This window comes from Enhydra lutris, unplaced genomic scaffold (genome assembly GCF_002288905.1).
Source record: "Enhydra lutris kenyoni isolate GAN:26980312 unplaced genomic scaffold, ASM228890v2 scaffoldscaffold16, whole genome shotgun sequence".
NCBI lineage: Eukaryota > Metazoa > Chordata > Mammalia > Carnivora > Mustelidae > Enhydra > Enhydra lutris.
In genome coordinates, this window is record NW_019154100.1 from 31,060,501 (window position 1) to 31,073,790 (window position 13,290).

The following is a 13,290-nucleotide window of genomic DNA, read 5'->3' on the forward strand; positions in this document are numbered from 1 at the left end:
AAGTGATGGACTGTCCCTTAAATAAGTACGTATGAGCTCTGGTAGACACACCATCTCGTTGTCTATTTAGATTCCTCTTTACTCAGTTTCTGGAAGACTGGGGCAGGAGTGGGGGCAGGAAGGGCAGGTGACTAGAAAAAAGACCAGATTTTGTTAAGCGAACTGTTACCGGATAAAGATATTCATATTTTTACCACAGCATTCCTGAATGGCTGGAATTTTGGGAAGGAGATCCGGTGGAGATTCTCTTGGATCTGGGGTTTGGTGCAGATGAGCCCGACACCTGCACACAAGTCCCAGCCAGATTCCTGGGTTGTAGCTCAGCCGCCAGAGGAATCAACATCCGGGTCTTCCTCGAAGCTCAAAAGCAGCGAATGAACATTGAGAACCCTGACTTCTACAGTAAGTGGGGGCTGCATGGTTTCCGAATCTCAGCAAGGGGGCTGAGTGTCCAGATGAGAGCCACAGTATCAGGAGGAACTCTCTGGAAAATGTGTACTGTAGCAATCGCCCCTCTCTTACAGCAGCCTAGAACAGAGAAGTGTCTGCTGCAGGTTCATGTGAGTGTTTTGGGGAAAGGAAATATCTCCATGTTGTCCTCCTATGTGGACTTGGCCCTGTCATCTGGAATGTCACTGGTGCAATAACAAAGAAAAGGTAGAAATGGAGAGTCATACTTGTCTCTTACCTCTTTCTGCTCAGAATTTACCCAGTGATATCATTGTCAGATTTATTTGTCCATAATCAGTCACATGGCCACACTTACCTCTAAAGGGTTAAGAATGTGCCATCTCACCATATGTCCAGGAAAAAAAAAAAAAAAAAAGCCTTACCACTGAACAGCACTAGTACATACCATAATCGCATACCCCGGGGGCAGAGGAACCAGGAGCTGACAAATCTTATCACCAGTCACAAGGTAAAACCTTAATTTCCTCTTGTCTGAGGCTAGGAACATTTCTTATTCCACTATGAGCTATAAGTGGTATGTGTGAAGCTGTCACATCTCCAGATTTGTGGACTAACTCTGCCTAACCCTCTTCATTATCATGCATGCTGCTATTTTTTTTTCCCCAACTGGTGGTCAATGGAATACTTTTCTCTAGGAGATTACCAGAATGTTCTTGGAGCGTTTGTACTATGCTCAAGTAACTTGGGGGAAAGATACCTGGCAGTTGAACAGGTTTATTTACTTCAGAATTTGCTTAATATGCCCAAGTGCACTCTCAATCTCCTAGAGAAGATACCAGGCAGCATTTTCAAAATTATTTAAATACGAAACCCCCTCTTGGAGGAGCATTGAAGAGCATCTCCTCCATGAGATAGAGTTAGCAGAATTCTGGACTGGAGAAAATGCCAAAATTCTGTTTCTGAAATACATTCTTTAAATAAATTCATGAAAGTCAAGTGAGATAAAGTGTTTTTCTCAAACAAATATCTCAGATTTTTCATTTTAGTCTCTGTTTCCCCATTTTCATGTGGGTGAAATGGGTCTCAAATCTCAGCTGCAATTTTTTTAAAAAGAGTATATATATCCCCAAAGGTGTTGCAACGCCATGTTTCTTTACCTTTTAGAGGAAATTAGTATTCTTTGTGGTCTCGTCCTCCAAGCCGTAGGGAGATGCAAGTTCTTAGATCAATTCTTTTTTTGGAGACAATAATAACACTTCTTGTTATTTGGGGAGTGTATGACCTGAGCTGTGGAGTAAACATTTTGCAGTTGAAATTGACACACGGATTATAGAAGACCCCGGAGATGGTCCCTAGTCTTGTGATTGTGCCCCTATTCTTATTTCCACCATCAACACTGTGCTAATAATGCACACTAACTGTTCTCACTGAACACTTACCTGGACACTTTTGATTCAAGAAAACTGAGATGGTCAAATGTAAAACAAGCAATAATAAAATTAGTTGGTTCTTCTAGAAACAGAAGGGAAAGTATGTCTCATTCAGAGTCACTAAAATAGCTTCAAATTCAAAGGGATGACAGTCAATTGGTTCATTGCTCAATCTCCCCAAAGGCAAAAACAAACAAACAAGAAACAAAACAAACAAAACAAAACAAAACAAAAAACTCCCATACATCTAATACCACAAGATGGTGTTCTTTGAATTAACTTAACCAGTTAAATGGATAGATTTTATCTTGGTCTAAGTATAAAAATTCTGCTATGGGATGGATGTTAAGACAATCATAGAAGTACAATTATGATTCAGTCATACCCTGAGGCTCACAAAAAAAAGATTTAGTTTCAACTAAAAAGATTGCATTCTGAAAATGCAATCAGAATGCTTCTAAAAATACCCAGAACCCAAGAGTTCCTCTTGGTCTTAAAAGAATGTCATGAACTTCTGCAAAAAGTCTATCACAGTTTTTCAAGTAGAAGGATCAGTAGTCACTGTCCCCCTTTCTGGTGAAGGGAGCAGGTAGGTGGAAGGATATGCTCATGGGAAAGTCAGTAGCATTGCTCTGCTGGTGCAAACAACAAAACAGAGGCCAGCGTCCTTACCCACCAACATGACCCTTGACCACTGTTGAGCTGTGCAACCTGGCATGCTATCACTGGGGTTGAGAAAAAGGCTGTGTAATAAAAGCAAAATGGTTTTTTTTTTCCCATAATTTTGGTTTTATTATCTGGAGATATTAAAGCTGTTTTTCACTATTTTCTTTCAAAGTGGCAATGTGTCCCACTAGCTGCACTGGGTCCCATCCATAAGATAATGAAGTCAATATTTGCGTATTGCCTAAATGAGCCATCCAGAAAGACTTACAAGTTGAAGAGCTGGTTCATGTGAAAAGGCAAATGGATTTTCACATTAATGGCTGTTTTCTCTTGGACAGTTGAGGACAATATATTCCTGTCCTGAGACTTACACATTTATAACTCTAACTACTGGTATTTGTACAACATTGTGCTTTCTATGCAGATATGAGGGACACATAGATGGGTATTATTACCCTCTTTCTCCAGATGAGGAAACTGACCATTTATTATATGCTTGGCACAGGTGCTAGGCACCATATTTCTATTAATTCATTTACTCTGACATCACACTTGCAGTGATTGGTTGACCTAGGATTTGGAACCAGGCCTTCTGACTCCATATTCCATGATCTTTGCAAACTGTAAGTGACAGTGCAGGTGGAGATGATGGAGCTGATGATTAGGATATCTACTACCTAAAGCCATGGAGGAATACATAAGTTCACCCCATATGAAAGAGCTAGGTTCACTCTTTGTCATTTAGTTTAATATACAAGATTCAGATTCATCCTCGCCTATAGTTTTTATGAATTCACACATAAAAACTACAGGCATATATGAATTTAAATATTTATATTTATATTTAAATATAAGAGGTGTTCTCTTTCTGCATGACACAACGGCATCTCCTTATGTTGGGGAATCACCTCCATAATAACCAGTGGCATGTACTGAGAAAAAGTTCAAGAGCCTCAAGAGCTTGTAGTCCATCCGACCTTGAAAATCACATATGTCACCAACTTTTTCAATTTTGACTACATTTATGCAGTTTCATGGAAAGGACCCAGTCTAAAAATTCTGTGTTCGTTGTATTGTTCAGGTCGTTTCCAACAGCTGGAGATCCTGGACCATGTAGCCAATGCCTTCTCATCTTTGCTGAATAATGTTAACATCCTGCAGAACAAAGATGAAGAGGAAGACAGAGGGGAAAATGTGCAAAGAACCTCAGTAAGTGAAGCCAATGGACATCAGAAGAGAATGGGTAAACTTTTCAAGAGAACTTCAAAGCAGAGCATTAAGAGAGATTATAGCCCAGAAGCATCAGAGTCACTGAAGATGAGGGGCAAATTTTCCATCACCTCTGCAAAATCAGGAGGGTGTGGAGCGGAGTTACCAGTTGTGACAAACAACCATGACCAAAGCCATTTGTTTCCTTTGGCAGAACACTGGTCTCTCCAAGCCTGCAATGATTTGGTGCCCTGTCATGCTCCCCAAGCTCTTGTGAGCAAACAATGGCCTCGCTCATCCCCATTGGCTAAGAGGGCTCCTCTTTCCTGTACATCTGAGGGCTCAGTCAAGGACAGAACTGAAAAGGTACACTCCATTCAAACTAACAAGCTCAAGAGCTTGTCTCATCTTGCAAGAGAAGCACTGGACTCCTTTGAATTGGAAGAGGTCAGTGTTATACCTACGCGTTCAACTTCTAAGGGAACAACTCTCCCCAAGGCATTTTCTGCCTACTGCATTCAGTTGACCCCTTAATCTTTTAACTTCCTCAGGGTTATATGTTATTGGTCCAAACTCCTGTTTTTGTTTTGTTTTATTTTTTTGTCTAGGACATTTAAGGCCATTCTAGCTTGCTTCCATCCACTCTCTAACTTTCCTTGTTTCCCCGTCTTAGAGGGTCAGTTCAGCTACTTCCCACTCAATGAAATTGCCCACCACTTCCACTCTGGGTTCTCACAGCCTTGGTAGGGAGCATTTGTATAACAGAGACTGAATATGTGTGTCGATGATATCTCCCCTGCTGGTCTATCAGCTCCCCAAGGACAAGGTTTTGGCCTTAAGATGTGTCTTGGAAATAGTTTCCCCATGATGCCTCGTGCAGGGTCTTGGACAAAGAAGTAGGGACTTGGGTTTGGTTTTGATTTTACAGGACTAGTATTTTATTTGTTTGCTTGCTTTGGAATTTATTGATAGTCACATAACTTGACCTCCCTTGCACAAATATATATATTCACCATTCTGTGCAAAAAGAACTCACTGTATCAGCCTCATTCCTAAGCCAATACACCTTTCTGGGGCTGATCCCACCTTCTTCAGGCGCCCGTGCCTTTGGCATCGTCAGCCTCATTCTATGCCACCATGACTCAACTCCAGAAAAGTATGAATGCATTTGAGGCTGAGGCATAGGCGTATTTCTCCCATTTCTGGTTCTCCCTGGGCTGCACCATGACACAGCGCCCTTTGGCATGGCTTTTGTGGGTTTACTGAAGTTCACACATCAAGTGACTTCTTGCCTCCATCCTTATTACCACATCTTATGCCGCCTGGTCACCATACATTCTGTTCTTAAAACATGGGCGTGAAACATGTGACAGGGAAAATACTATATTTTTACAGACCCTTTCCCCACTCATGCCTCTTCACACTGCCTGTTTTCTCCTCTCCAGACCATTAATTTCCCATTCACCCATGGTGAGAGCCTTGTAACCCCACAGGCTTCTCTCTCCTGAGTGGGAGAAGGCTAACATTGGTCAATAAAGAGTTTTTGTTCAACAAAACAAGAACAACAACATATTTTGCAATGTGCTCCTTCATCTTTACCTTCCCTCACTTGTGCTGATTTTCACCCCCATTTAGAGGACACCCCCATCCACTCCTCAGTCTTTTAAAAAAAAATACACATTTTCACACATTTCTCTACTCTTTAATATAATGACAAGGAAGAACAAAAGAGCAAAAATTTCCCCTTTATCATGTAAATTATCCAGAAGTGGGGCAGGATATTTTTATGGAAATTCCAAGGTGGGCCCACCTTTTCTTTGAGCCTGGGACAAGCAAGACACTCTAATGGGTTGGGGGTGGAGGCAGACTCTTCCCCCAAGGGAACCTCTGTACAGTGACAGGGATGGGCATAGAAACCAGTAACATGCAGGGAGAAGTCCAGCTCTACTGGTAAACTTTTATATCACTCTAGACATGTCTGGAATATCTGAGGAGCAAGAAAAGAGGTTCTTAACCTGCCAGGGGACTGAGAGGACCAGCGAACTTGGGGGAAGTAAGGCTTACCCATTGCCCTAAAAGAAGAGAAAGTAGGTGAATATGCCTTTGAGTAGCCCTCCCCAGCCAACAGAGATAAAACAGTTGCCTCAAAATACCTAGCTGTCAATGCTCCTAATACATATGTATATATGTTTATACGTGTACATGTCTTATGTTCGAAATGATTTCAAGAACCTTAAAATATTTTTAAAAAGAACCTTGAAATATTAATCTGAATGTAAACCAGTAGCCTACAAATGAATAAAAATTACAAATGGAGAGAAAAGCAGACCTTTGGTCTCATGCCCTGATTTGAAGATAAACTGATGTGGCACTAAGAAAAATTATTTTCTTTTAATTCAATCTTGCAAAGATTATTTAATTACCAAGCTAATACTTGAAGTTCTATAAAGAAGATAAAGAAAATCTGCAATCCATTTGTCAGTCTGCTATTATCACCTACTATCTAAATAAGAAATGTCACCATCTCCAGCCTGTTGGCAGGCCACACAAATGCTACTGTCCCTTACAAAGTTTTTTATGCTTCAGGCTAGACTGAGGAATATAATGCCATTAGATACTACCTATATGTGAGAGTACAGGGAGAGATTATATTATATTATGCTATATCATATTCAGCATAAAAAAGACGAGAAAAGAATGTCAATTCTTTCATGATACAGTTTCAGCTATTCATAAATGACAATTATTCAACAAAAAGCGATCTAGTAGTGTATGTGGAGGTGGGAAGAAACTCAGACACCAAAATGAAAGAAAACAAACTCACGTGTTTTTAGGCATATAGTAGGTACTCAGTAAATATTTATGAATGAGTAAATCAACGTGAAGAGTATTTAATAACATTAATTTAGTCAGTGGGTGGCATCCGTAGAGAAACAAAATATTCTGTTGAACTACATAGCCAACTTTGTTTATGGTGTTTCTTTAATATTTGCCCAGATTGGTGTGTGTGAGAGGCTGTCTCTGTATCTAAGGCAGAGAGAAACCCCAAAACAATATAAAAGAAACTCACTACTTGAATTCTGGTTTTCTAAAAAATATTTAAAATATTACATCCTCATCCCAGTCTGGGAGAAAAATGCTTGTTTCACTCGATACCAATGGATGAGTAAATGAAGCTTGGGTACGTTGCATCTTAAACAGGAGCTAATGCCAGATTTAATAGTCATTTTTTAATAAATAATTTCTTATAACAATTATAAGAAATGAAAACTATGTGTGAAATTGGCAGATTTTCATGGCATTTAAAACATGAGCCAATGTCCTTAAATATCTAGCTATCAGAATTTCAACTGGAATTGGCCAAATTTTCCTCCAGATCAATCTATGATGCTTTCCCTAACATCCTACTGAAGGCTGAATTTGGCAATATTTGGCTCACTTTTCAAAACCATGATTTTAAGAAAATTATGCATAGATGTTTTTAATGCACAACTCAACATATTTTTGTGTTTAAGTTTACTTAGTAAAACTGAGTCTGTTCCTTTCTTTTTTAACTCCCAAACATATTGAGCATTTAATACTGATGAAGTATATACAATTGTAAAGTCAATGTAAGATGCTTCTTGATATCCAAAATAAAGCATTTTAATCTCCCTCTGACTTCCATACAGGGATCCTGCACTCTAGAACTCATATGTGAGAATATGGCCCATATTATTAAACAATGCCAGTCGGCATCCTGATTAGGTGGAAAATGTTTCCAAAGTTAATAATTATTTCTTTATTTTTAATTTTTAAAAATGTGTTAATTAGTTTGGCTCAGGTGGAATAACCCAAGAATACACTCAGTTTTCATTTTAAATTGTTGAAATTTTGTTGTTTGAGGGTTATTTCTCGACACGTCACACTAAATGGGCTTTTCTCCATGCTAATAATCAGAGCAAAAGAATTTTCTTATTGTACTTAAAAACTTCCGTGATTAATGCTGGTTTGAGTTACAAAACTAATAAAAATAATGGTAGGAAGTATGTCTAATTAATTATAAGTATAAAACAACTTTTTTGAAGGAAAGAGATGAAGGATTAAAAAGAAGGAATAAATAGTCTTTCTTACATCATTGGGCTATACCCTTGTGGTCCTCTCTTCCTGAGTTAGAGGTCATTTTTGGCCACATGTACCATAATGTTTAAATGTCCTTTGATTCTGCTTTCACTGTACAGACATCAGTCCAAATAAATAATATGACATGTAGAAAAAGATTTCTGTACAAGGATACTCATCTCACCATTATTAATTACTTTTATTTGCAAAATTCAGGAAATAGTCCAACATTAGGGAACCAGTAAGTAAATTAATGTAGCTTCCAAATATGGTCTATTGTAAAGTCATTAAAAATGGTATTTTCAAAGAAATCTTACAAGTGAGAAAAAGTTCCCCTTCTAAGTTTTGAGTGAAAATTTTTTTTTTTTTTTTTTTTTTAGATTTTTTATTTATTTATTTGACAGAGAGAGATCACAAGTAGACAGAGAGGCAGGCAGAGAGAGAGACAGAGAGGGAAGCAGGCTCCCTGCCGAGCAGAGAGCCCGATGCGGGACTCGATCCCAGGACCCTGAGATCATGACCTGAGCCGAAGGCAGCGGCTTAACCCACTGAGCCACCCAGGCGCCCCTTGAGTGAAAATTTTTGATTACATAACTACATTTAGAAAAAAAAAATATTAAAAAAGAAACCTGCAAATACACATTCCAAAATATTAACAGTCACTGTTTTCTTACCTTCTTTAATTTTTTAAATTTATCCAGCTTCTATAGTAATCTATATTATTACTTGTAAAGAAATATTTATTATTTTGTTTTAACTATAATTTTACTCATAATAGAGTAATATTTATTAATTTCTGAAAAGAATTTTAAAAGAAATTCTGCTCTATCAATTTGGAAAACCAATTTTCTTTGAGCTGTCTAAGCTCCGTATAGCAACTGAGTTGTGAATTTTCTGAATTGCTCTCCATAAATTTACCAAGTCATAAATAAATCCCTTAGAGAGATAAAATTAAATGTGGAAAATAACTTGCTTTCTCCAAATATATTTAAAGCTCTTTAGGAGAAAAAAAATCTAGAATAATAATATTATTATTATTTCTGATTTATTCAAATGCTACATCTTCCACACATGTTCCTCCCACCGGGAAGTGATTCCCCCATTTCTCTCTCCTGATCTCCTTTAGTTCCTTTAGTCTTTACCCTGAGTGCCTTGTACATGCCATCTGCCTACAGAGGACTTGCAAGCTCTTTGAGTTCAGAAGTCATGGTTAATCCTCTTAGTAGCCAGGAGGCAGTCATTATATGTTGATTAAACAAATGAAGTGAATTTATTATGAAAGCATTCCTAATGAGATTGATGTATTTTGGTGTCTCAGGTCCAGAGCTTTGAGGAAGAGACTGGTAATCCTCCCGACATGACATCAGGAATTACAGGTAAGATTTAGCACGGTGTGCAAAGTCATCAATGGCCTTTCAGAAAAAGAATGTAAATAACTAGTACTCAACTTTCTTAATATGTAGAACTTAAATAATCTTCAGAAAATGGCATGGCTTCTACTACTGTTATTTACTGCCATTATTATTTCTACCTACTACTATTGAAAACCTACTAGCAATGCCAATGTACATGTAAATTTCAAACGACTTACTACAGACACATCCCACATCCCTGGGGCTGATGCAATATGCGGTTTTCTCAGATTAGCTCTGTGTGATTTGATCAGGAGAGCGGAAGGGATTCCACATAGGACTGGGACTAACTGAGTGAATACTTTCTAACTTCTACTGACAACTGCTCAATGTGTCAAAAATCATATCATTGTACTGGTCCTTAGGGAAGTGGAGGTAATTTTTTAAGTTCTCTGCTTGCCCTTACATTCTAAATTAAGTGATGGTAGGACCTTCCTATTAACTCTCTGTGGAAAAAAGTAGCCTGGATGTCACTTTCCAAATAATCTCTCAGAATCCTAGACAGCAGAGAAGGAGGGCTTTCTCTACTCCTCATTTTTATGCTTCCATTCAGCCATCATTGTGATTCAGCATTTCCATGATCCTATAACAGAGCTAAAAGTAGACAGGGATTAGTGAAGCAAAATAAAGCAGATGAAGCTAGTGCATTTCCTGGAAGAAAATATGCAAATTTTTAATTTAATTTAGTGTGGTGTCAAACACATCTTTTTCATTACGAAGTGTATGTACGGGCCTCATTTTGCTAAATGCTGTTTAGAAATTATGCATTAGTAATTATAGGGTCCTGCTGATTACATAAATTGTTATCCTGCTCTTCGAAGTAATTACCACATAACCTGCATTGAGGTTTATAAGACAAAAATAAGCATCTGTTTTCCATCTAATTGAATGCTTCTCAATGAAGCTGGAGGTCCCTGTGCCAATAGGAGCTGCCTGCCTTGACATTCAATTAAGAGGTCTGCTGATATCATGTAAGTCTCCCCAATCATTCCAAAAAATGATTTGGGAAGTTAGGCAAAAGCACTAGCCTACATTTAATTTCAAATTCAGAGAGTGAAGTAAAATGGGTGAAGGTTAGCCCAATGGAGAAAATCTAAACTAAAGTAAAGCAAATATAATTTATTACTTTCAAAAACAGTGTCATTAACCCAAGAAAAACTAGGACAGGGAAAAAATTTTTTGTTATTTCTCTTAATGGGAAAAAGGGAAAAGTATTACTTTTATGTATATATGTATAAATGAATGAATGAATTCATTATATATATGAACCAACTATATATGTGAATGAATTTGTGTATGTATCTGTATATGAATATCAAGGAATGAATTTTGACTCAAAGTTAAAAAGATGACTTCTTTCAAAAATGATAGTACATGGACTATTTTGACCAATAGGATATAGCAGAAGTGATACTGTGTTATGTCTAGAGTGTAGCCCTTAACCCACCTGGCTGGTTCCTGGCTCTTGAGATACTTGCTCTGGAACATTCCCTCTGGGAACCCAGCCTTCATGTCGTGAAAATCCCAAACGACATGGGAATGTCCACTGTGGTAGACACCCTTGACTGAGCCTCTGTGTGAGGCAACCTAGATGTTCAACCCAGTCAAACTTTCAGATGACCATCCCCCCACACCAGATGTCATCTAATGCCACCACATGAGAGAATCTAATAACCACACAGCTGAGCCGAGTCAACCCAAAGAACCATGACAAATAATCCTAACTGTGGTTCTAGGTCACAAGTATTTCAAGTTTAGTAGTACCAAGAGATAGTAAAAATGTGAAACAAACCTACCCATTGTTGGTTGTAAGTTAAAATCATAATAATTACTTGAAGTATACTCTGTCAGTGTCACATAATTGTAAATGTATGCAACTATTCCAGTTCTACATTTTGAACCATCTGTTGACCCCAGTGTATACACAAGGATTTTGACTGCAAAATATATTTATAATAACAAACAGCTAGAAGCAGCCTACTGACCCAAAAATATAAATTAGCTTTAAGTAATTATGGTACATTTTTACATTAAAATCTACTCAGACTTCACTTTGAAAAATGAAGCAGATATTTATGTGTTGGGGGTCTCTGAGATATGCAGTTATTAAATGAGAAAAAAAATGTGCAAAATATTTTATAGAGACACCTCTTTTTATTAAAAAAGTTCCCTATTTCTACTGAGGGAAGAAAGTATGCACAGAATGCTTCTGGAAGAATATATAAGGAACTGCTAATAGAAGTGACTTAACAGAAGGGAAACTAACATGTTTTAAATTAATTGGCATCTTTTAATTTTCTTTTGTTATCATGTGCATATGTTATTTTCATAACACTATTTAGCAAAAAATTCTGGTGATACTATAGGAAATTGACACAATAAAAATGGGAGATTTTATTGTTACTAAATCTCTGCTCCCCATGACAACCAGTCCAAAACTTTTGGACACTTCTTATTTTTTTAATTTTTAAATAAATATTGTGTGTATTTGAGGTATGAAACATGATGATTCAATATACATATGCATATTGAAATGATTACCGTAATCAAGCTACTTAGCATATCATCTCTTCACACAGTTTCCATTTTGTGTGTGTGGTAAATACACCTGAAATCTACTCTTTCAGCAAATTTTCAATATTCAATACAGTATTATTGACCAGGTATACAGTATTATAGTCACCAGGTACCTTAGACCGCTAGATTTAGCCATCCTACATAATTCTAACTTTGTATCCTTTGACCAACATCTCTTCCAAAATTGAAAGATTTTAATATTCCCCTCAGTTTTCTGCAGACCAAACATGACATAGTAAAAAGTGACAGATAATGTATTAATATTATAATTGATAACATGAGTATAATAGAAAATATTGAAACAAGTGTTCTTTCTCAGTGTTCTTGGTATATTTTATTAAAAGAGCTAACAATTTATAAACACAAAGATTATCTCATTGATTCCTTACATATGCCCATATTATGTATAGGCCACCTTAACATGGATAAATGCAGTAATATTTTAATTCAAAAATAAAAATATAAGTAACACTTCCTCCTCCTAACAAAATAAAACACTAAATCCAGAACTTGGGAACTGAGTTCTCCATCCTACAAAGAGTGCAGAAGTTGCTCATTTAGAACTATAAGTTCAGATCATTTCAATAATAATGATGAATGTTTCATATAAAATTGAAGAACTGGAACAGAAGCAGTAATCTGAGGCAAATTCATAGCATTAATTGCTTTCATTATCAAACAAGTAAAAACTAAAATTAATCATTTGGATCACGAAATCATCATAAAAACAATAAAATAAACATAATTAAAAGTTAGAAGTTAATAAGCCAGAAATTAATTATGTAGAAATCAGAAAAAAAAATAATTTGGTAAGTAAAATCAAGCACTAGTTTTTTTGTGTGGGGAATAAAAACAATAGAAGCTGTCAAACAACAGAAGAGAGAAAGGTGTGCAAACAAAATTAGATAAGACAAAATTAGAGAAAAGACAGAACCACTGATATAGAAAAGAAGTTATATCATATGCAAAACCATGTTTAAATTTTAAAGGAATACTAATACCAATACAAGTGGTATAATTAAAATCAGGGATAATTAATATGGATGATATTTTAGAAAATGTATGTATTTATACTACCAAATTTTATACTGGTATTATGTTGTCAATATTTGTATATACATATCTATTTTAAAACAAAAAATTAACAAAGTAACATAATATAACTGTTAAGTAAACTAATACCAGAAAGGGGGGGAAACAAACAAAACTTGAGTTTACCAAAAACTCTCTCTAAGAACAGCAATGAATAATGCCAAAATAAAACCAAAACAGTTACATGGGTAGACCCTCAGTTTTTCAAGAGATAATTGCCCTTCTTTATAAATCTTCCAGACAATGTAAACATTCATAAATCTTTCCAGTTCCTTTTAGATTAAAAACAAAACAAAACAAAATTTTGATTTCAAAATTGACTAAGATAGCTCAGAAAATTGATCATTTTTACTTATGAATACAGATATAAACATTTTTCAATAAAGTAATGA

General features: G+C 36.4%; 1 protein-coding gene across 1 annotated transcript in view; it reads left to right on the forward strand.

Annotated features, from left to right (window-relative positions):
* Positions 1 to 13,290, forward strand: part of LOC111147420 (coiled-coil domain containing 129) — an 85,503-nt gene that overhangs the window by 29,181 nt on the left and 43,032 nt on the right. Inside the window, exons 7-9 of the mRNA XM_022503427.1 lie at positions 200 to 402; positions 3,589 to 4,163; positions 9,136 to 9,193. Coding sequence (XP_022359135.1) covers positions 200 to 402; positions 3,589 to 4,163; positions 9,136 to 9,193 — 836 coding nt within the window. The remainder of the gene's footprint in view (positions 1 to 199; positions 403 to 3,588; positions 4,164 to 9,135; positions 9,194 to 13,290) is intronic.